General features: G+C 38.5%; 2 protein-coding genes across 6 annotated transcripts; one reads left to right on the forward strand and one right to left on the reverse strand.

Annotated features, from left to right (window-relative positions):
* Positions 1-6,855: 6,855 nt before the first annotated feature.
* Positions 6,856-7,299, reverse strand: LOC138869469 (uncharacterized). Its single transcript, XM_070147089.1, has one exon. It carries the CDS (start codon positions 7,297-7,299, stop codon positions 6,856-6,858), a length of 444 nt encoding a protein of 147 aa, XP_070003190.1.
* Positions 7,300-9,481: 2,182 nt separating this feature from the next.
* Positions 9,482-22,908, forward strand: LOC104236570 (uncharacterized). 5 transcript variants are annotated; one of them, XM_070174705.1, is made up of 8 exons: positions 9,482-9,593; positions 11,469-11,817; positions 12,006-12,254; positions 20,598-20,807; positions 20,912-21,004; positions 21,091-21,189; positions 21,265-21,606; positions 21,979-22,908. In XM_070174705.1, the coding sequence occupies exons 5-7, from the start codon at positions 20,954-20,956 to the stop codon at positions 21,580-21,582; spliced, it is 468 nt and encodes a 155-aa protein (XP_070030806.1). In that variant the 5' UTR covers positions 9,482-9,593; positions 11,469-11,817; positions 12,006-12,254; positions 20,598-20,807; positions 20,912-20,953; the 3' UTR covers positions 21,583-21,606; positions 21,979-22,908. The 5 variants fall into 5 exon arrangements, 4 of the variants coding, with proteins under 4 accessions (XP_070030806.1, XP_070030805.1, XP_070030804.1 ...); XM_070174704.1 differs by lacking the exon at positions 21,979-22,908 and having other exon boundaries at positions 11,981-12,254; positions 21,265-21,666; XM_070174703.1 differs by lacking the exon at positions 21,979-22,908 and having other exon boundaries at positions 21,265-21,666.
* The last annotated feature ends 1,299 nt before the right edge of the window (positions 22,909-24,207 follow it).

The raw sequence follows: 24,207 nt of genomic DNA on the forward strand, positions 1-24,207 counted from the left end.
CCCTTGTCTTTTCCTACAATTAACATGTCATCCACATACAACAACAATATAATAAAGTTATTCTCAGAAAATCTTTTGAAGTATACACATGGATCAGAATAGGTCTTTAGGTATGTTTGACTTTTCATGAATGAGTCAAACTTCATGTACCACTGCCTTGGTGCCTGCTTCAATCCATAAAGACTCTTATTCAATTTGCACACCATGTGTTTCTTTCCAGCTACTTCAAATCCTTCTGGCTGCTCCATATAAATCTCCTCTTCCAAATCTCCATGAAGAAATGCAGTTTTCACATCTAACTGCTCCACTTCAAGATCTAGGCTAGCTGCTAAGCTCAAAATTGTTCGAATAGAAGTCATTTTGACAACAGGTGAGAAAATTTCGTCAAAATCAATACCTTTCTTTTGTTCGAAGCCTTTAACCACCAATCGAGCTTTGTATCTGACCAGCTTGCCATTTCCATCTTTCTTGAGTTTAAAGACCCATTTGCATTTGAGTGGTCTTTTACCCTTTGGAAGTTCAACCAACTTGTATGTGCCATTTTTCTGGAGAGATTCCATCTCTTCTTGCATAGCTTTCATCCACTGGTTCTTTTCTGGATGGGACAACACCTCCTTAAGACTTTCTGGCTCCCCCTCATCACTGATGAGGACATACTCTGTGGAAGGGTACCTGCGTGACTCTACCCTTGGCCTCTCTGATCTCCTCAGAGGTTGAGGTTGTTCTTCTCCCTGAGTGGGGTGCTCCACTTCCTCGACACCTTCATCAAGTTGCTCCCCCTGCTCAATAACCTCACCAGGTTGCTCCCCCTGCTCGACAACCTCGTCGGTTGTACTTTCTGCACTTGTGGGATTGTTAGAAGTAGAAGGAATAGTAACAAAGTTAGGAATTATACCATTTTTCGCCTTTTCTAACATATCAGCAGCAGTTCCAACTTCACTTTCTCGGAAGACTACATCTCTGCTTCTGATGACCTTCTTCTTTACAGGATCCCACAGTCTGTACCCGAACTCTTCATCTCCATATCCGATAAATATGCAGGGAACAGATTTATCATCCAGCTTTGTTCTCTGCTCTTTTGGTACATGTGCAAAAGCTCTGCAACCGAACACCTTCAGATGCGAGTAGGACACCTCCTTGTTGGTCCAAACTCTCTCTGGGATTTCAAACGCCAACGGAACTGATGGACTCCTATTGATCAGGTAACAGGCTGTCTGAACTGCTTCACCCCAGAATGACTTAGGCAGTTTAGCCATTCTGAGCATGCTTCTCACCTTCTCCACAATGGTGCGGTTCATCCTCTCGGCTACACCATTGTGTTGTGGGGTTCCAGGAACTGTCTTTTCATGTCTGATCCCATGACTTGAACAATACTCTTCAAATTCCCTTGAAGTGTACTCACCTCCATTGTCACTTCGGAGGCGCTTTAGCTTTCGACCCGTCTCCCTTTCTACTAGAGCATGAAATTTCTGGAAAACTTGAAACACCTGATCTTTGGTTTTCAAAATATAAACCCATAATTTTCGTGAAGCATCATCAATAAAAGTAACAAAATATTTGTTACCGCCCATTGATTCAATTTCCATTGGGCCGCAAACATCAGAATATACTAAATCAAGTATATTCAATTTTCTTTCAGACGATGTCTGAAATGAGACTCTATGCTGCTTACCAAATAAACAGTAGTCACAAGGTTTTACCGTTGTACCTTTGGCATAAGAAATGAGTGATTTCTTGGCAAGAATCTGCAATCCCTTCTCGCTCATATGACCCATTCTTTTGTGCCACAAATCTACAGAAATCTCATCTTGTGCCGCGTTCAATTCACCTTGGCATATTTCTGCATTTGTCCTGTACAACGTGCCACGAGCAACTCCCTTTGCAATCACCAATGATCCCTTAGTGAGTCTCCACTTTTGATTTGCAAAATAGCTCTCGTATCCATCTCGGTCTAAAGCAATTCCCGAGATCAAGTTCATCCGTAAATCAGGTACATGCCGCACATCCTTTAGAACCAATGTGCATCCGACATTTGTCTTGATACAAATGTCACCAATCCCTGCAATCTTTGAGTAACTTGTGTTACCCATTTTCACTGTGCCGAAATCACCTGCTACATATCTGCAAAAAAGATCTCTTACCGGTGTGGCATGGTGAGATGCCGCTGTGTCAACCACCCATTCCGACTCTGAACCTGACAGGTGCATGCATTCCTCTTCCTCATTTATAAAGAGGACAACATTATCATTATTTTGCACCATGGCGGCTGTGTTGTCGTCATTCTTCTGGCCACTGGTTTCACCTTTGCCCTTCCTTGGATTTGGGCAATCTCTTTTGAAGTGACCTGGTTGATTACAGTTGTAGCAATTTCTGACTCTTGATTTGGATCGGTTCTTTGACTTCCCACGAGCTCCGGATCTACCATAGTTGTTCGAACTCCTTTGATAACTCCTGCCTCTACCTTCTGTGATGAGAGCCTGTCCTTGATTTTCAGGCTTCTTTCTCATCTTCTCATTGAGTAGAAGAGCCGATGTGACATCTTTCAACTCAATAGTAGTCTTACCGTGCAGGATGGTTGTTGCCAAATTATCGTACGAAGATGGCAACGAGTTCAATAGCAAGATGGCTTTATCTTCTTCCTCGATTTTCACTCCGAGGTTGGCAAGCTGTGTGATTAGTCCGTTAAACACATTTAAATGTGACAAAAAATTCGTACCTTCACTCATGTGTAGGGCGTATAACTGCTTCTTCAGGTACAATTTATTTGTCAGCGTTTTGGACATGTATAGGCTTTCCAACCTTGTCCAAATTCCACGTGCAGTGTCTTCATCAATGATGTTATTTACCACATCATCTGATAAGTGCAACCTGATTGCACTAGCAGCTCTTTCATCCAAGTCAGCCCAATCCTCAGCTTTCATGGTATCAGGCTTTTTGGAATCAACATCTAGAACCTTGTGTAATCCTTGTTGGATGAGCAGATCTCTCATCCTTCTTTGCCATGTTGAGAAACCGTTATCTCCGTTGAATTTTGCTACCTCGTACTTTACTCCGGACATTTTTATTTTTCACCAAGTATAGTACTACCGACAGTGAATAGTATTTCAGTGAATGAGCAGAACCTGTGCTCTGATACCAGTTGTTGGGAATAAACCCCTTACCAAAATAATATTCACGGTAATAAAGCGGAATAATAATGTAGCACCGAGATACGGTAATTAACAAGAATAAAAGAGTAACAATGACACCAAAATTTTTACGTGGAAAACCCTTCTGAATAAGGGAAAAAACCACGACCCCGAGAGGAGCAACTGATATCACTATAGTAAGGAATTTTACACTTTGTAGGTCGGAGGTAAATACTCCAAAGACCACTACAACACTCAAAAGAAATAACCCTCTTTTGATATTCCCACCTCACTACAATATCGCTCACTCTCTATTTTCTTCACAGACTATTTTCTTATACCTTGTCTGTGAAACCTCACTCTTTCTTTCTCTCTTTGTTGGTGTGAAGAAATGAGAGTTGAAGCTCTCCTTTTATAGCCAAAGCTTCACCCTCTAAAGCCTACAATATTTGACAATTTACACACACTTTTCACAATTCAACAAAGTTGGCTACCAAACCAAAGAAATTCAACAAGGTTGGCTACCAAACCAAACTAATTCAACAAGGTTGGCTACCAACCAAACCAAGTCAACAAGGTTGGCTACCAAACCAAAGAAAACTCTTATTAGGCACATGCCTAATACTTCTTCAATGAGATGGACATCATCATCCTGCACACCTTTGGAGCGAGAAACATCAAGTAACAGTAATCCAGCGGTGAGAGTAGCCACCTGAGTGACTAGATCCTGAATCACCAACTGCTGGCTAGCCATGGCAGCACAAATATCAGCATCCGATCAAGACGGTGCGAGTAGACCATTGGAGGCTTTGAGTTTGGAATCAGCCGACATAGTAGTCGAGGAAATGAAAGCACCAATGTAACAGTATTACTTCAGCACCAGCAAATTGTATTGATAAACAAGGAACTAAGTGATTAGAATGAAAGCAACATGAACGACTCAAATTGGAAAATAACAATAACTGGAAACTAGAACAACAGAGAAGAAGGGGATGAGAAATTAGAAGAATATTGAGATGAGAAAATCAGAAGGTTCACACCACATATTGCCTGCTTATTCCTTAGTGGTATTGCCTATTTAACTAACTCTCTTTTCCAGCAAATTCTTAATCACGTGTTCAGCCCTTGCCCACTACGAAATCTGTTAGCTTTGTTGGAATCTTCCTCACGCGTGTGCTTTTACGCGTGGTGTTATTTTGCCACTGCTTGCTGTCATCCCTCGTGGCAACTTGATCAGCATCCTTATCAGCATTTGACTCCACCTGGTTCACAACAGCTGAATCTATTGCAATATACTGCAGGTCTTTTAGTTAGCTTTCACTGAATTTATATAGAAATCCCACCTGTTTTCATAAAGTGCTTAACAGTCAGCCTCTGCACTTAGTATTGATTAATTTTATTTAAACCTTTTCTTATCACTAAGAAGAAGTGCCAATGCCCCTTTATTCTTGCTCCACATACCATGTGGGATTTCTGATAAGGAGTTTAAGGACCCATGTACCTGATAGTTGTATTATTCACTGTCTTTTTTTGTTCTTCTTTCTAAATTAATTCGATGTTTCTTTTTGCTTTTGGGTTTGTTGTCTCCTCGGGAACCCACTAACCAACATGGTTTCTTAGATATTTTCTCTGCACCCATGACAGAGCGCGGACGGATGAGGGTGGGTCAAGTAAAACTTACAGGCTTGTAGCTTTATACGACATAATACAAGTTCACATGATATGCTGCGCTTTTGGACTCGATGATGGCATAGCCTAAGGGACAATTAATCTGTGAGGTCTGTTGGGCCAAAACGGACAATGCCATAGGTTTAGGTCGTGATATTTTCATCCAAGTAAGTTAAGCTATCCATTTTTATATCCTAGTTTAAGACACAAATGTGAGAACGCTGATAAGGTATTGCTTCAGATATTAAAACTAAATGGGTTCAATTTCAAAGTCGGATAATGTCTTCATAACAAGAGTGTATTTCAATGGAGACAATTTTGGACCTCAGCGCTATTCCAAGATCCCAGGTAAACAAGTTTTCTGGACATCTTATTTGGTTGACGACAATAACAACAAACTTAGTGTATTCTCATAAATGGGATCTGTGGAGGGTAGTGTGTACGTAGACATTACCTCTACCATATAGAGATAGAGAGGTTGTTTCCGATAGACCCTTGACTCAAGGAACAATAGAGATAATGCAACAAGTAGCAAACAATAATAACAACAATGTATTGTGGTAACGGGAGCAAAAAACACAACATGTAATAATAAAGAACCATGAATAAGATAATACAGAAATAGTTCTAGTACTACTGGTAAGCCTAGGAGGAACACACTACTATTTGGCAACCTACAATCTTAATCCTAGACCTCCACACCTTTCTATCATGAGTCATATCCTCTGTAAGCTGGAGCAATGTCATGTCCTGCCTAACTACCTCTCCCCAATACTTCTTAAGCCTATCCCTTCCCTTCCTCAGCCCCGCCATGGATAACCTCTCACACCTCCTGATTAGAGCATCTATGTCTCTCCTCTTCACATGCCCGAACCATCTTAACCTTGATTCACGTAACTTGTCCTCCACAGATATCACTCCTACCTTGTCCCTAACAAATTCATTCCTAATCTTGTCCTTCCTAGTATGCCCACACATTCATCTCAACATCCTTATTTAAGCTACTTTTATCTTCTGGATATGGGACTTCTTAACGGGCCAACACTCAACCCATACAACATAGTCGGTCTAACTACCACTCTGTAGAACTTGCCCTTAAGTTCGTGTGGCACATTCTTATCGCACAAAACCCCCGAGGCGAGCCTCCATCTCATCCACCCCGCACCAATACGATGAGTAACATCCTCGTCAATCTCCCCGTTGCCTTGAATAATAGATCCATGAAACTCTCTCTTTTGCAGATGACTTGAGTATCAATCTTCACTTCCACTCCTTCTTCACGCATCCCATCACTAAACTTGTACTCCAAATACTCAGTTTTTGACCTACTCAATTTGAAACCCTTAGGCTCCAGCGTCTGTCTCCAAACTTCGAACCTAGCATCAACTCCATTTCGCGTCTCATCACTCAGAACTATGTCATCAGCGAATAACATACACAATGGCACTTTCCCTTGTAAGTATCGCGTCAGCACCTCTAGCGCTAAGACAAATAAAAATGGGCTAAGAGTCGACTCTTGATGCGAACCCATCTCCATTGAAAAATGATCTGAGTCTCCTCTCGCAGTCCTTACCCGAGTCTTCGCTCTTTCATACATGTCCTTAATCATCCTAATGTACGCTACCAGGATACCGCTAGCCTCCATACATCTCCATAAGACCTCTCTGGGGACTTTATCATCGGCCTTCTCTAGGTCTATGAATACCATATGCAAGTCCTTCTTCCTCTTCTTATACTACTCCACCAATCTCACAAGGTATTCGGCTTATGTAGTAGACTATCCCAGCATAAATTTGAACTGTTTCTCGGAAATAGTCACACTATGTCGCACCCTCCTCTCAACCACCACCTCCTAAATTTTTATAGTATGACTCAGCAGTCCTGGATATCACCTTATTTTTATACAACGGGATCATAAAACTCCACCGTAGATCTTCAGGAATCTTTTTCGTCTTGAAAATGACATTAAACAAACTAGTAAGCCACTCCAAGCCTACCCGACCCACTTCCTTCTAAAATTCTACTGGGATCTTGTCAGACCTAGTTGCCTTATCCTTGCTCATCTTCTGCATTGTCCCCTTAATCTCCTTGCTCCTAATACGCCTACAAAATCTAAAATCCCTCTGACTCCTGAGTTTTCCAACTCACCCAGTACGATGTTCCTGTCTCCTCCCTCGTTCAAGAGTCTATGAAAGTACTCCTGCCATCTACGTCTGATACACGCCTTTTTCATCAGAACCTTACCATCTTCGTCTTTGATGCACCACACTTGGTCCAGGTCCCGAGCCATCCTCTCCCTAATCCTGCCTAACATGTACAACTTCATGTCTCCTCCTTTGCCCCCAAGACCCTCATACAATCGCTGAAAAGTTGCAGTCTTAGTTACTGTGACTGCCAATTTTGCCTCTTTCCTTTCTTTCTTATAACACTCTCTACATGTCTTCTTCCCTTCCTCATCCGTGCTCCCCACTAGCTTCAGATATGCCTCTTTCTTAGCTTCCATTCCTTTGACCTCCTCATTCCACCTCTAATCCCCTTTGTAGCATCCTGAATAACCCTTCGTTACCTCTAACACCTCTCTAGCAGCTTCCTTAATGCAGTTCGCTGTCGTTGTCCACATACTACTCGCGTCCCCACTACTCCTCCAACCCCCCATGGCCACAACTTCTCCCCCAACTCGTGAGCATTTTCCTTAGTCAAGGTATTAATCTTAGGCTGGCCGTACACCGCTCTCTTCTTTCTTACTCTCTTGATCTCCAAGTCCATTACCAAGAACCTATGTTGCGTTGACACACACTTACTCGGGATAACCTTGCAATCAGTGCACCCCTCCTAAGGAAAAGGTAATGAATCTGAATTCAAAAGTTTTAGGCTTGATTAATTTACTGTCACGAAATGGTATATAGTAAGCAAAAGGAGTAGAACTCGAAAAAATACATATTATATATATATATATATATATAATCGCAAATTGTAACTGTTTAAAGCTTCAACCATTCACAACTAGCTTTATTTTCTACTGCTAATTTATTACTATTTAAAACTTTGAATTGGATTAAACTAATTTACTAATATTATATGAGGCTAAAAATAAAATAAAAAATTAGCTACTGACCTTGCCCTGGTGGACCGAGACCTTGGCTACCACCTCGCCGGTCTACCAGGTCTAATACCTTGGTCGGCCCAGCCCCCCTCCATGATATCCCCAGCCCAATCCCAACCGGTCTATTATGGGTTGTTTCAGGAGATTTTTATCTAGTTATATTATATTAGAAATTTATTTACTTATGTTCTCTATGTTTTGAAGTTTTTAATAAATATTTAAGTTTTTCTTACAAATTATATGCATTGCTTCTTAAAAGAATCTCACCCCATTATTAGGGCCTTCAATTAAGGGATTCAATTATATCTTTTCCACTTTTTTTCCACTCTCCTCTTCTCTCTCCTTTTTTTTACATCAAAATTCGTTAATCTAATCCCAGAATCTCCATCTTCTCTCTTTCCACCATCATCGATAGCTTTATATTATTAAAAAATATTCTAATTTTTTTATGATAATTGTATGATAACTGTATCATAATTATATTTGAATTGCATCAGATACATCAACGCCTAAAACATAAATGTATCATAATTATATTTAACTTGTATCTGGTATATTAATACCCAGAATAATACATGATACAATACTAATAAAGTAATATACAATTATCATACTTGTGATATAAACTGTGAAATTCGTCACGAAGGCACAACTGCTCGTAACAATATACAATGAATATACGACTATCATATATTTGTAATACAATTCTTGCAACAATTATGATACATATACAATTATAATACAATCGCGATACATTTCTAAAAAATTATGAAAGAATTATGATCTTCATCTTCTTCAAGTTTCAATCACAACCATACATTGAAAATTTAAAATAATCGTATTATGATTGTATTAATGTTGTATCAAGTATTATTTTGGGTATTGATATATCATATACAAGTCACATATAATAAAGATTTTAGAAAGAAAGAAAACAAGATTCAAAGCTTACCCACAACTTAATTCTAGAGCAATATTTTTGAATTTCATTTGCATTACATCAATACAAATAGATATTTTGGGTGATTAGTAAGAAAGAGAGAAATTGAATTTCAAAAGCTTTGGAAGAGAAAAAAATCTGCAATTTTTTTTTGGTTGGGGGGGGGAGGGGGGGAGGATAAAAATGGTAAGTAAGATTTTGGATAACAATAGGTAAATAAAATTTCTTACTGTGGGTAAGATTAATTTTGGATAATTGTTAAGAAAGAGAGAAGATGTTTTTGTAATCCTTTGGAAAAGGAAAGAATCTTAAATGTATGGGAAATTATTGGAAATGGGGGTTGTGTATCATGTAACTTATAGGCTAGATTTAAAGGATCTTGAATTTCTTCTTTTTATGATTTTGTATATAATTAGTAAATATAGGTATACAAAATAATTGATAAGAAACCTAAATAAATGTGGTAAATAGATTTCTATTATAGTATAGCTAGGTAAAAACCCCTTGTTTCAGTTCTCTCTTTTACTGGATCGGACCGGTCCGGACATGGGCCAGCTCAGTTACAAGAAACAGGATTAATTGTTATCAATATTTTGTACTTGATTAAAAAACTGGTCCCTAAATTCCATATCTGGCCCCTAACATAATGAATTGAGCGCCAGAGAGAAATTACTTTACTCTTTTTTCGGAAAAAGAGAAAACTCTCCGTTATTTTCCTCAAATTCCCGCTCATCTCTCTGAAGGGCGAAGGCAGGTAAAATCCCTAAACCCTAATCTTTCAATCTAATAATTCACTCTTCCGTATTTCTCTCAAATGCTGAATTAAAATGTGTTTCTGGGAATCGAAGGTGTGTGTACTACAAAACATCTTATAATTTTGCTACTCTTCCACTCTCTCAGTAGGCAGGTTCCTACGACGCATCTGATAAATTTTAGTGGGTTAAGAATTTTTAGCTTTACCATTTTCACTGCGAAATGCTCAAAATCGTAAATTTGAGTCCGAAGTGCCGGCCAAATAGTCTGAGTTATTGACTAAAGTTAAGCATGTTACTCTAATCTTCAAGCAATGGACAGGTCCAGTAAATTCCAAAGTGAAATCGCTTGCTAAAGTGATATATGTATTGTATATGTGTCTTGTAGGTGAAACCTAAAACCTTATTTCTTATGACTTTCATGTTCTCTTCCTTGTCTTAGGGTTTGAATTTATTCATGTAAAGTAAAATGTCCTAACGGAAAGCAAAAATCACTAAGAGGGTGTTTGGATTGGCTTATTTTAATTGCTTATTGTCTTTTAAGCACTTTTCTAGTTTTTGTGATGTTTGACAATGATAAAAAGTGATTAAAACACTTACTTTTTAGGCATGAAAAGTACAAAAATAAGTCAAAAGCCAAAAGTTGGGTATCACTAACTTATGGCTTTTGGCTTTTAGCTTATAAGCTACTTTTGAAAAGCCAATCCAAACGCCCTCTAAGTGATTTCTTCGGCCTAAGCGTTGGTTGGCAAAGTTATGCATTACTTGTGCTCAGGGGCGGAGCCAATGTATAAGTTACGGGTTTCGACAGACCTAGTAACTTTGGTTCAAATCCTGTATTTATCTTAAAAAATCCATTGAATTTGTGTAAATTATTAATTTAGAACCCAGTAACTTAATATAATTAAAATTCCGAAACCCATAAGCTTCGAATTCTGGCTCCGCCTCTGCCTGGTGGAAGATAACAAGTACCGGTTGAATAGTCGAGGTATGCACAAGCTGGTCCAGACACCACTATTATAAAAAAAGAGAAAATGGACAGTTGTTTATTGGATTATTTATTCATGTAAACGGAAATGGACTAATCTATATGGCAGATCTGCTTCACTTAACGTGTCTAACTATATTGAAATATGTGGAAGAAATCTCTTTAACCGGGATATCTTCTAATAGTGACTTTATCAAGCCTGAAATATAGACCAGGAGACGCATTGTGCAATCCTCATAATGAGATGCTCATAAGCTACTCAGTTTAAAATTTATGGAAGGAAAATAATAGTTTACAAGTTACCTAACAAATCAATTTCAAATTTTTACACTTTTGCGTGAACGAATGTTTATGAATGAAGAGTCATTTAGTTTTTTCATTTGTTAAGTCCCTGTTGCTTCTCTATCAATAAAAATACCATCATAACTTGAATGGACTCCAAAAAACTTAAGGGAAGCGTCAGTGTTTTTAGTTTTTACAAATATTCCTCCATCAATCTTTAATCCTTCGAATACGCATAAAGCCCACAAAAAATGGTGAGAAGAAAGAGATTTCGACTTTTTTCCGCTTTCCTTTCTATCTTTTCGAAAGGATGTTCACAGTAAGTGAATCACTTTGTACAAGAAAGATAACTGACCTTACTGACACTGGAACCTTTGTACTAAAACTCAAGATTCTGAACTATATATACCTTTTGAATAATTATACGCCTTTTTGAGATTGCATAAAAAGTTACATGCATCTTAGGTCTTAAACTCAAGAATATGAAATTTATATATCTTTTGAATAATTTTACGTGTTTTTGGGATTTCATAAAAAGTTATGTGCATCATAGTACTTTTATTATCCTATATCTTTTTTCTAATCACATTTTAATGTATCGTTCAAGGTTATGGCACCTAGTAAGGAATGGATGCAACTTGTTGATAATCGACTTGATGAAGCCTACTCAATCGGGGTGCAAAAGTTTTTGGATTATGCTTTTAGAAGAACAAGGGAACTGTATGAAATACGATGTCCATGTGTCAAATGTTGTAACACAACTTTAGGAACACATGAGACAGTCGAGTCACATTTGAAAGTATATGGAATAATTCAAAATTATACTTTTTGGTATCACCATGGTGAAATTTTAGGTGAGCCGCAGTCGGACTGTGAACTGATAGCCCATTGCCGCCATCTACTCGAGAAAGAGCATATGCAAACTGATATTCAATTGCCTCCATCTACTAATCAAGGTATGCAATACATCAAACAACTGAAACAAGTATGATTTTCAAATCTACTGTGTTATTAATTTGCAGAATTGAATTTTAATGCTAAAGTTTTACTAAATGATTTCAAGTATGAAGTTTGGCTACTATATGACCATAAATTTATTTATTTGTATGATATTTTCAGACATTTCTAAAGTATGCAAATGTAGGTTCATGTACTACTGAAAAGGTAAAAAAAGTTCGAGGAAAGAATAAGTGCAAAGAAGTTGCATTGCTTAAATTTGGACAGAAGCTGAAAGTAACATTTTTACAACAATCGAACGCTCGGAAAGAATAACAATCTCTTTTCGAGGCACTTGGGAAAATTAGTTCGTGACCGTAATTTGTGTCCGTTGGGAGTATCATCGTGGCATGACATTAAGGAAGAACAGTTAAATCACATGTGGGCAGCTATTAAGGTAATGCATCCAATTTGCCAATGGGCTATTTGCTAAAGTCCACTTGGAAAATATGTTTTCATTTATTACTTGGGATTTATACATGTGGCCTTAACTTGCTCTACTAAATCCTGTAGCTCCTAATTAGATCCTTAACCCCTGAAAAGGTTTCTCTTTTCTATTTTCTTTTTGCAAATAGGAGTTCTGCTAGTGATTTTTATTTATTATAAATGAGTGTTAAGAAATATCTGCTATTGATTTACTGTAATTTGGGCTTTGTATAGAAAACAAAAAGATTCTTTTTTGTTAAGTGGCACAAAGCTCTTTTAAAACGGGAAAGGGGAAACAATAAGGAAAAATAAATGCACGGGAAAAGTTACTGGGATTTCTAATGCTGGCAAGAGAAGAGGAGCATGATTGTCGTAGCCAGAAATAAAATAATAGCAAGAGGAGAGAAAGTGTGAGAAAGCACGAGAGAAAATATTAATCGTTATTAATGTTCTATGTTACAATAAGCCCTATTTATATGTATACATAACACATAACCTACTCCTATTACATAAGGGACTAGGACTAATTACATACATTCACATAACTATTCTAACACTCCCCCTCAAGTTGGTGCATATAAATCATATGTGCCGAGCTTGTTACATATGTAGTTAATACTAGGACCAGTGAGTGACTTGGTGAAAATATCTGCAAGCTGATCATTCGACTTCACAAACTTTGTAGCAATATCTCCCGAGAGTATCTTTTCTCTAAAAAAGTGACAGTCAATCTTAATGTGTTTAGTTCTCTTATGGAACACTGGATTTGACGCAATATAAAAAGCAATTTGATTATCACACACAAGTCTCATCTGACTAATCTCACCAAATTTCAACTCTTTGAGCAACTGTTTGATCCAAATTAGCTCACATGTTGCCATAGCCATTGCTCGATATTCTGCTTCTGGACTAGACCGAGCAACCACATTCTGTTTTTTGCTCTTCCAAGACACCAAATTTCCTCCTACTAAGACACAATATCCAGACGTAAAACGTCTATCAAAGGTGATCCTGCCCAATCAGCATCTGAGTATCCAACAATCTGCTCATGGCATTTGATCCTCAAACAATAAGCCTTTGCCTGGAGCTGATTTTATATACCGAAGAATGCGGACAACTGCATCCCAATGACTATCACAGGGAGAATTCATAAACTGACTCACAAGAAAGGAAATGTCAGGTCTAGTCACTGTGAGGTAATTTAATTTACCAACCAACCGCCTATATCTTGCAGGATCGCTAAGAGGCTCCCCTGTCCTGGCAGAAGTTTAGAATTCGGATCCATCGGAGTGTAAACAGGTCTACAACCTGTCATTCCTGTCTCCTCAAGAATATCTAAGGCATACTTCCTTGTGAGATCACAATACCTGAGCTAGATTGAGCGACCTCAATACCCAGAAAATACTTTAATCTACCCAGATCCTTAGTCTGAAAGTGCTGAAAGAGATGTTGCTTCAACTTACTAATACCATCCTAATTATTGCTAGTAATAACAATATCGTCAACATAAACGACGAGATAAATACAGAGATTTGAAGCAGAATGTCGATAAAATACAGAGTGATCAGCTTCACTTCGAGCAACTTCACCAGAGAAAATTAACATCTCTTGATATTTTTGTGTTGGTGTGCACTGCCGGAGAAAATTGTGAAATAGATGTTCCATTGAAAAATGGGATGTGGCAACTTTTAGGTGGAGAAGCTGGTGATTGTCACTCATGGTTGGGTCTAGACTGTGAGGATCTTCTTCATAAAAGTCTATCTCGTATGACTTTTGTTGTAGTACACTCTGAGAATGATAACGAGATTGATCTGCTATTTAGACATTGTAAGCTTTTGCACACCTGGTTATTAAAAGGGATCTTCTCCAAATTTAGGAAGACACTGCACATCAGTGTCACACTTAGAAACTATTACAAGGACATTACCAGTTTGATAGCTTTAGCAAGGATGAGAGGTGGACATATTTAACCTTTAGTTGTTGTTGCAGCTAGTGCAAGGACTGAAGCTGAAACCACAAATATGGTTGATAATGCTAAGACAAATGTAGTTCATGCATTGCAAGTTGCAAGAGATCTAGCTTGGAAGTGGCAGAATATGAATTCCTTTTCTTTTGGACTTGATCACTATCATAAGAACCAGCTTTCACTTGCTTTCATTAAAGCTGAAGTTTTAGGCATTTTTAGTAAATTGTTCTGTGACATGGATGCTGAAGTTATAGGGGAAGATGCTGGTAGTAAAATGTTGAATAACTGTGCTGAACTTACCAAACCAGGCTCGAGGAGACTGCTTTAAACCATAGAGGGACCGGTGCAACCGACATATAAGGCCACTAGACTCCCCCTGAGCAACAAACCAGGTGGTTGCTCCATATAAACCTCATCTTCAAGGTCATCGTGAAGAAAAACATTCTTAATGTCCAACTGATAGAGAGGCCAATGACGAACAACATCCACAGATAGAAAAAGGCGGACTGATGCTATTTTAGTCACGGGAGAGAAAGTATCACTATTGTAAGCACGTGATTTTTGACCCTCCCCGAGAATTTTCACATTTTTAGCGTGAATATGTGAAACTGGGTCTAGTATAGCTATTTTAACTATTTTTACTTTATTTCGTTGCAAAAAGAAAATTTCAAAAAATATATATATAAATTTTAGTTTATGTATTTCTCATAAACTTGAAAAATACAAAAAATTGCACTTTATTTTTGTACCTTATATAATTTCGAAAAAATACAAAAATAATAATTCTATTAAAGTTTTATAGGCATTTTTAACTTTGAAAAAATACAAAAATATTACCTCATATTTTATCTTAATATTTTAAAACGAAAATTACAAAAAAAATAGTTTTATTAATATTTTGTAGCTATTTTAAACCTTGAAAAATATTTAAAAAGATATAGTTTTGTTTAAATACTAGTCTTATTTTTGGTAGTTATTTTGCTTACATAGGACTAGTTAAGCAACGTGTTCCTATTTCTCGGGTCCGGGCAAAAGAATAATATTCGGGTTTAAACTACCCGGTTTTAGGCCTAATTTTCGGACCTAGCCCACAATAAACCGTGTCCAGGACACATGGGGAACCCCACCACGCGCGGGGGACATAAGTCTCGAACCCCACCACGCGTGGGGCTCATTTTTTGGGGCAAACCCATACAAATGCACGAGACTTGGACTGGAAAAGGGACGGGGAATTTTTTGAAAAGGAATCACTGTTCACGCTTCTTCTTCATAAAAGAAGAAGAAGCAAAACCCTAGGGAGGCCGGACTTCCCTCCATTACCAAGCAGACCCCTCCTCCTCCTAAGCTTCCCACCGAGTAACCAGCCCCCCTCCCCCTCGTCGTCATTTCCCGACGACAACCAAACGACCATAACCACTAGCCCGTTCGTTGCCCCAGCTACCGGAACCACCGGAGCCCCGTCGAGACCCACCACTGTTTCTGCCTCCTCCATCACCACCATCAACAAACCACCATTGTTACCCATCTAGCGTCGCCATCAGCTTCACCAACACTACGACCAACACCTTCCCCAGCACCGGACGACGACCTTCCCAGCTGCCCGTCAAAACCACCAGCCCAGCTCCTCCCATCGTCCAAACACCACCACACCCCCGACGCCATAACGTGAAACCTCCACTCCCTCACGTCAAAACCACCAGCCCAGCTCCTCCCATCGTCCAAACACCACCACACCCCCGACGCCATAACGTGAAACCTCCACTCCCTCACGTCAAACCATCCTCGCACCCCGTCGTCACTGCACAAACGACCCACCATTATTGCTGCGTCGTCACTGCACAAACGACACTCCATAGCGGCTCCTTCCTCAAGCCAAACGACCACCGGAGCCCCCGTCGAGTCGTCACTGTCCCTCGACCCCTTTTGCTTCATCTTTCGCACTGATCTGCTGTGTCGAGAAAAGCCAGTAGCAGCGAACATGGCAGGTTGTTAGCATTTTCGGGCCGAGCTTTCAGTTTCTTTTGAGGTCGTTTCGTTCGTCGAGGTCCAGTACGTCGAGGTTGTTGTCCGAGGTTCCGTCGTTGTTCTTCGTTCAGAGAGGTCCGGCTTGAGTTCCGTCGGAATCGTGTTTGTCGTTCTAGGATTGTCGAGGTTCGAAGGTTGGTGTTCTTCGTCCTTTGTTTCGTTTCATTCATGTTTTGCATATTATGGTTCAAGGCAATAAATGAGAATATTCGATATATATGAATGTCAACAATGCAATTTTTGTTGTTGTGTTAAAAATGTTTATGTTATGTTTAGTTACTGCATGTTTAAAGTAAATGTGAGCATATGAACGAGGTTATCCTATTTTTCATTTTTTCCATGGATATTGTTACCTGTTAGAATCGTTTTTTTTTGTTTAATCTCGGATGGCTTCACTGGTAGGAAATCGTAGTTGTTTTAAATTTGCCCTTAAATAGTAAAAATGAGACGAGCCTCGCAAAAAAAAAAAAAAAATATAAAAAACGGGACAAGCCTCGCCGAATAAAAGGGACAAATTGCGGGGCCCTCACAAAATATATGTATTAAATACTTAGATTCCGGGATGGGCCGTTTAACAAATTTCACGGCCCTCCCCAAAAATAATAATGCGCTAGTTGCTTTAGGCGCGCCTTTAATAATGTTATCTCCCTAAATTCGGGTGCACATTTATGTGACCCAAATCCAAATCTCAACGGAGTCGAAATATGTCTCTAGTCACGGGCGCATTGATTGTGGCGTGGCCCGAGATGCATTTCCATGACGTTACAAATTCTTTAAAAAATAAGAATGAGATGAGCCTCGCCGAATAAAAATACAAATTGCGGGGCCCTCAGTAAATACTTGTTTAAAATTACTTAGAATTCAGGAGGGCCGTTTAGCGAATTTCGCGGCCTCCGCAAAAAATAATAACGCGATAGTCTCTTTAGGCGCGTGTTTAATAATTTACTTTCTTAAGCTCGGGTGTGCATTTCATGCGACCCAAATCCAAATCTCAAAACATCAAATAAAACGCGTTCCGGATTGTGGGTGCATTTCATGTGACGCAGTCCAAAGACGTGTTTTAAGCGATGTTCACATTCTCCTAAAAACAATAATAGTAAAGCGGTTAAAAGATAAATTTGCACATAAGTTCATAGTGTATTAAAAAATCAGATAAATAAGCCAAATATAACAGTTGAGCGACCGTGCTAGAACCACGGAACTCGGGAATGCCTAACACCTTCTCCCGGGTTAACAGAATTCCTTATCTAGATTTCTGGTACGCAGACTGTAATATAGAGTCATTATTTTCCTCGATTCGGGATTAAAATTGGTGACTTGGGACACCCTAAATCTCCCAAGTGGCGACTCTGAAATAAACAAATAAATCCCGTTTCGATTGTCCTTTAATTGGAAAAAACTCCCATGCGCCCCGCGGGCGCGGAAAAAGGAGGTGTGACAACTATAATCGAGTCCAAATATCTGAGTATACCCTTTGGCAACAAGACGAGCCTTAAGTCGATCAACCTGGCCATCTGGACCAACTTTGACTGCATACACCCAACGACAACCAACAGTCGATTTACCCAAAGGAAGAGGAACAAGCTCCCAAGTACCACTCGTATGTAAAATAAACATCTCGTCAATCATAGCCTGTCGCCACCCGGGATGAGACATTGCTTCACCTATAGACTTAGGAATGGAAACAAAGGACTAAGATGACACAAATGCACAATGGGATGATGACAGACGATGGTAACTTAAACCGACATAGTGAGGATTAGGATTAAGTGTGGACCGTATACCTTTTCGTAGTGCAATTGGTTGATCAAGAGGAGACAAGTCCGTAGTTTTAGCAAGGTCAGGTGCAGGATGTGAATCAGCTGGGCCTGATCCTGATCCTGATGCAGGCGACGATGATAAGTCAGGAGTGGTGGAGCTGTAGAAGGTTGAATTGGACTAGGTGGTGGCACTGGAGCTATAGTTGGTGGAACTGGACTAGGTGGTGACACTAGAGCTATAGGTGGTGGAGGTGCAACTGGAGCTGTAGGTGGTGGAGGTGCAACTGGAGCTATGGAGGAAAATGAATGGGAGATAGTGATTGAATCTCCAAAAGACGGAACTGGTAGCACCTCAGAAATATCTAAGTGATTAACTGGACCCGTGAAGTATGATTGAGTTTCAAAGAAAGTAACATCAACAGACATAAGAAATCGCTGGAGGTCAGGAGAAGAGCACAAGGAGCTAACTTATCTTTTCCTGGAGTAAGGTCATGAACAAAACACATACTACCAAAGACACGGGGTGGAAGAGAGAACAAAGGTAAGTGGGAAAACATGAATGGTACTTGATTCTGGATAGCTGAAGATGACATATGATTAATAAGATAGCAAGATGTAAGAACTGCATCCCCCCAAAAACGCAGCGGAACATGAGATTAAATGAGTAGGGTACGAGCAGTTTCAATAAGATGCCTATTCTTTCTTTCAGCTACCTCATTTTGTTGGGACGTGTACGAACAAGATGTTTGATGAATAATCCCATATGAGTTCATAAACTGCTGAAATAGGGAATGCTACTCTAGGGAATTATCACTACGAAATGTGCGGGTGGAAACCCCAAATTGATTTTGAATTTCAGCGTGGAAGGTCTGGAAAATAGAAAACAACTTAGATCGATTTTTCATCAAAAATATCCAAGTGCACCTGGAATAATCATCAATGAAACTGACAAAGTAGCGGAATTCCAAGGTAGAACTGGCTCGACTAGGACCCCAAACATCTGAATGGACTAAAGTAAAAATCTGACTCTGCTCGATTATCAAGACGCCGTGGGAAATGGGAGCAGGTATGCTTACCGAGCTGACATGACTCACACTCTAGAGTGGACTTGCTTGACCTATTGCAGTTTCCATGGTTTGAGACCCATTGGCCATTGTGACTGTTGAAAGAGATTGAGAATATGAAATACTAGTAAAAAGAGATTTATTTCCAAAAATATGATCAGATGCACCTGAATTAATGACCCAAGACTCAGAAGTTGAAGATTGGGAGATACAAGTCATGCTACTATCTGTTGGAATAACGGAGGCTAATCCTGAAGATGCCTGCTTACGTGCTTTGTACTGAAGGAACTCAATATAATCCTGTAAAGAAACCATTTGGATTGGATTCAATGCATTCGATCCAACGGATTGTGTGTTTAAGGCTTCTAATAAGAATGACATTATAATGTTCACGCCGGAAAAAAATCAGAAACCCTTCTGGAAATTACTATTAACGGAAAAATCCGAAAATTTTCTGAAAATCCCTGTTCACGCTGGAAATCACTGTTCACACCTGAAAAATATAAAAGTTGTCGGAATTAGGTTTAAATTGGATGGGTAGGATCGGAATTGCAAGACGATTACACTGTCCAAAAGAAACTATTTTAAATTCTGGCCGAAACAGCCCTCACGCGCCGGCGCGTGGGACAGACACGCCACCGGCGGCAGAACTCTGGCAGGCGCGTGAGGGCGCATGGGTGAGTGTTTTCAGGTAGTTTTTTTTCTGGGGTTGGTTCGCCTATCTCTTGGGAACCTTTTGGTGTTGTTTGATTTCGCACGTCACTGATAATTAGTGACTTTGATGCAAATAGTCACTTAGGTCACCGGAAAATCTAACGGTGACTGAGTTCTTTCTTCCTGGATGTCACTGGAATGACACAACAATCTATTCTCACCAAAGCTCTGATACCATGTGAGAAAGCACGGGAAAAAATATTATTGATTAATGTTCAATGTTACAATAAACCCTGTTTATATGTATACATAACACATAACCTACTCTTGTTACATAAGGGACTAGGACTAATTACATACATTCACATAACTATTCTAACAGAAAGTAATTAGAAGGATGGAGTGATGGATCAAGTGGCTTCTTGTAGCATAGCACTATGGTCTCATATCTGAGGAAGCTTCACTCAGATGTGTGGGTTTATTCCTATTATCATTTCCTAAACTTGAAGTGTTTAAAATTAGTGCATCTTTGGTCCTTCAATTTTGTAGATAATTCGTAAGTTATTTCAGAATTACTAATGTCTTCTTTTTGTCATGTCATTGAATTACTAATTCCCTTTGCTCCAAAGGGCTTCCACATACTCTGTACTTTTCGAGACAAAAATACTTTTACCTCATTGGTTAACAAAGAACTTCTATAAAGCACTTCTTCTTAAGTAATTTTAAAAGCAAAAAAGTTTTCCTAGAAGAGTGTATTAAAGATCTAGGATTAAAGAAAGAAAAGGACAAACACCAACTCTAATTTCATCGCATTTGGAGTTCAACCTGTGTTTGATATATTGTAGGATAAATTTGAGAGTGATGACATGGATATTCATCGCAATCATATCTTGGGATGGATGAAAGAATTATGGAACAAATGGAGAGGACAATTGCATGCAATGTATGTGAAGGGTAAGCCAGTCCAAGAGGCTCTTAAGAATATGCCAAAGGGGATAGACAAGAAACAATGAGAGTGGTTGGTAACCAAACATTTTTCTACCGAAAGTTTTCAGGTTTGACATAAGACCTAGTTATGCAATTTCATTGACATACTGCTCCTATTATCTTTTAATCGAGAATTTATTTATGACATATAAACTAAATGTTGTTATGCTAGGCGAGAAGCAATAGGAACGCAGCAAATAGAGCTAAGTTGAAGATGCCTCATCATATTGGTAGCAAGCCAATTAGAGAGATTATTTATCAAAAGGTGTTACCATAAGATCTCAGTTCTTTTTCTTTTTTTAAAAAAAATATTGGTGAGGCGTTATTTGACATGTTTACTTTGATATAAAGGGCGGAAAAGATGGCAAACCACCAGATTTGGCAACTATTTTCTTTGAGACTCGCAAGAAGAATAACACGCTTGTTGATTCTGAAACAATCGAAAAACATGTGCGTGTTGTTAATTGGACATGTTACTTTTAGTTATTATGGGTTCTGACAGAAATCTCTCAATATATTTTGTAGGCTCAAATCCAAGAATTGGTGCAGTCTGAACCGTCTCTTCCTAGCATAGAGCTTGTAGAAAAATGCTTTGGACCTCAAATTCGCAGCCATGTATTTGGATTTGGGGGTGGAGTAAAGGCGAAAGACTTGAAAGGGGGCACTTCCTCAAAGGCTGAATTACGGTCTGAGCTATGTTCAACACGAGAGGAAAACCAATCTTTGAAAGATTGCTTGTCTACCATCGAAAATGATGTGAAAGAACTGAAGCAGCTAAAAGAATTGTTATTAGCTCAACACTCCAATGTCCAGCCTCCGACATTACTTATTTCAGGAGAATGATAATTTGTTTGATGAACATACCAAGTTAGTAACAACTTACCCATAACGTCAATATATTTGCATGCTTGGTTAATTTTTGAAGTATGACGCATACTCGCTGGCTTCAAAAAATGTGTTTACCATGCCCGCCTGAAATGTCTTCTTCAATTATACATTTGCTTAATTTTAGAAACTTTTTAAGTGTTATATTTGGCATAGTTGATGTTTTATCAGTGATCGTGGAGACCTTATGCTGTTAAGACTTAAGAGTCAACTAGAAGTGACTGATGTTATTTTTTTCTTCAAGAAGTGTAGTACACTTATCTACCAGACTACCACTGACTTTTTGTGATATAATAGTTTAAATATTTTAGTTTGTAAACTAAATCTAATGAAAGACATAAACTTGTCATGTAGGTCGTTGGAATTGTTTGGTTTTATCAATTGTGAATATGAAGGCATATTTGTCTTAAAAACCTTAGCAAGTTAGGATGTAAAAATACAGAATTGCAAACACCACACTGGAAGAAGACAAGAGGGTGAACCAACAGAAAAAGAACTTATTGCCAAAGAACTGGAAAGCGGGTAAAACTAGGCAGAGAGCTTAGAAGCTTTCAGAACGGAAGTTTGCTTGATCAAATTCTGAATATCCAGCAGTATCTAGCCATATCCATGGATCCATCCGTGGCAATTATTGGAGCTGTCATCTACTGTATCCTACCAAAGGTCTATGCTATTAATCTTGTGTCAGGAAAGAAAATGTATGTGGGTTTAGAATGGTTGTGGAGGAATTTGCCAATTAGACTGATCGCATCTTAGTTTTGGCTTCCTCTTGGATGAGGATTTTGGATCTCTCCAAACTCTTCATATTCATGTACAAGGGGTTGGAAATTTGCCCCTTTTCAGATCTGCATATCTTGAAACTTTTGCAACTACCCAAGAGTAGAACGAAGCACAAGAAACCAACCTGCAAGCCGCAAATTAAACTAAAGTTCTGGATTATAATCGGATCATGAGTTGAGTAAACTGCTTAAGGGCATTCACCTGCTGCTCAGAACTGTTCGAGTTAGTCCATTTAGTTGTTCTTTCTTCTTTTTTTTTTTCTTTCCTTTTTTTAAGTTTTGAGTATTTGGTTCAACACCAAATTGAGTGAAACTTGAACCTATCAGTTGTAAAAGGGGAATTCACACTTAGTCTTTCATGTTTATCTACTTCTATCCATATGAGTAGGATAAATGTGAGTAATTAACCTATTGCTGTAAATTTTTTTTATTTTTTTTTATTTTTTTATTTTTTATGTTCTTCTCTTGCCCTTGAACTTCCATTATTAACAGATTAGCACCGGAATACTTGTTATTAAGGTCTACTTGATTTCTTTCTTTATTTTTTGAGATATTGGGTCCTCATGGTCAACAATTCACAATTTACAAAAGTAGTCCAGCCCACAGCTAGATAGGGACATAGTATAGAAGTGGTTATAAGTACCTACTTTATGATCAAAGATAAGGAATTAACTAATTTAATTATCACAAATATTAAAAATAATTGAAGTTAAACAAAAAGGGAAGACAGCTCTTCATACAAAAGTAAAGTTCTAAATGGTGAGACTGAAAACAATCGTAATCAGTACTATACCTTTCGAGTCTTCTGTCATACAATTGTTGTAGTACTACTATCTTTTAAAATAGTAGTACTACTTAACAAAGATATGGTAGCATCTAAGAAGATTATCTTGCTTTAATACAAGCCACGAAAATATTACTTAAACTTAAACTTGATTCCCAAATTGATTCTGTCTGTTGTATCATACGACGTACACCGAATGTGATCATTGGTCCATCTTAACTTTTAGCGAAGAGGATTATCCTGGAGCAATTTCTCCAATTCAACAAGCCTCAATGGGATTAGCTATAGCGTAGGAAGCATCAGCAAGTTTTTTATTTCTTACTAGGGTTCTCAGAGATAGTTAGAAAATGAGTAGTAAACACTAGATATCTCATCCCGTTTGACGATATAGATTAAGTCTCTGAGTGATTTTGTGTAGATGAAGAAATATATATTTGTAATAAAGTGCCTTTTTCCTCTGGGTGATGGTCGTTCGTGCATAGCGTGGGAGAGGAAAGTGTAAAAAAACTTTCTTTTGTAATAAAGTGACTTTTTTTTAATAACCATGGTGTGTCAGCTTTCACCCACCTCAATTAATTCGACGATCTCCCACCAACACAAGTACCGATAATTCTATCCACCAAGGCTTGGACAGATGGGAAGAAATCAGTAACAAAGTAACTTTCTCATAGAAAAGTTATTGGGTGATGGTGTTTGTGGAGATATAGTAGGAGAGTGTAAGGTAGAAGTATTAAAGGACTTTTGGTAGGATTGAAACCTTGCACCTAAGTGGTACAAGATGAAATTGCAACTACTGAGTTGCAAACTTCAAGATCTTCTTAATGAAGTTTCTTCTTGAAACACTGTAGTTCACTATAATTTTTAACTAATTTTGATTTCTTTCATTTCACTGGTTATTTACATATCATATTTGAATCTTTAGATTTAAATGTACACTTACAAGTTACAGTCCATACTCAAAGTTTAAAGAGGAAAGGCAAATAGGCACACTGAAGAAGAGGTGACATGTCTTATATTTTA

Source organism: Nicotiana sylvestris, chromosome 5, assembly GCF_000393655.2.
Source record: "Nicotiana sylvestris chromosome 5, ASM39365v2, whole genome shotgun sequence".
NCBI classification, from domain to species: Eukaryota; Viridiplantae; Streptophyta; class Magnoliopsida; order Solanales; family Solanaceae; genus Nicotiana; species Nicotiana sylvestris.

Excerpts from the sequence above, each read along its gene's own strand:
- LOC104236570 (XM_070174705.1), top strand. The coding sequence starts at position 20,954 with ATGCCTCATCATATTGGTAGCAAGCCAATTAGAGAGATTATTTATCAA. Across the intron at positions 21,005-21,090 it reads GAGAGATTATTTATCAAAAG|GGCGGAAAAGATGGCAAACC; the intron begins GTGTTACCATAA and ends TTTGATATAAAG. Across the intron at positions 21,190-21,264 it reads CTGAAACAATCGAAAAACAT|GCTCAAATCCAAGAATTGGT; the intron begins GTGCGTGTTGTT and ends TATATTTTGTAG.
- LOC138869469 (XM_070147089.1), bottom strand. The coding sequence starts at position 7,299 with ATGGAAGCTAAGAAAGAGGCATATCTGAAGCTAGTGGGGAGCACGGAT.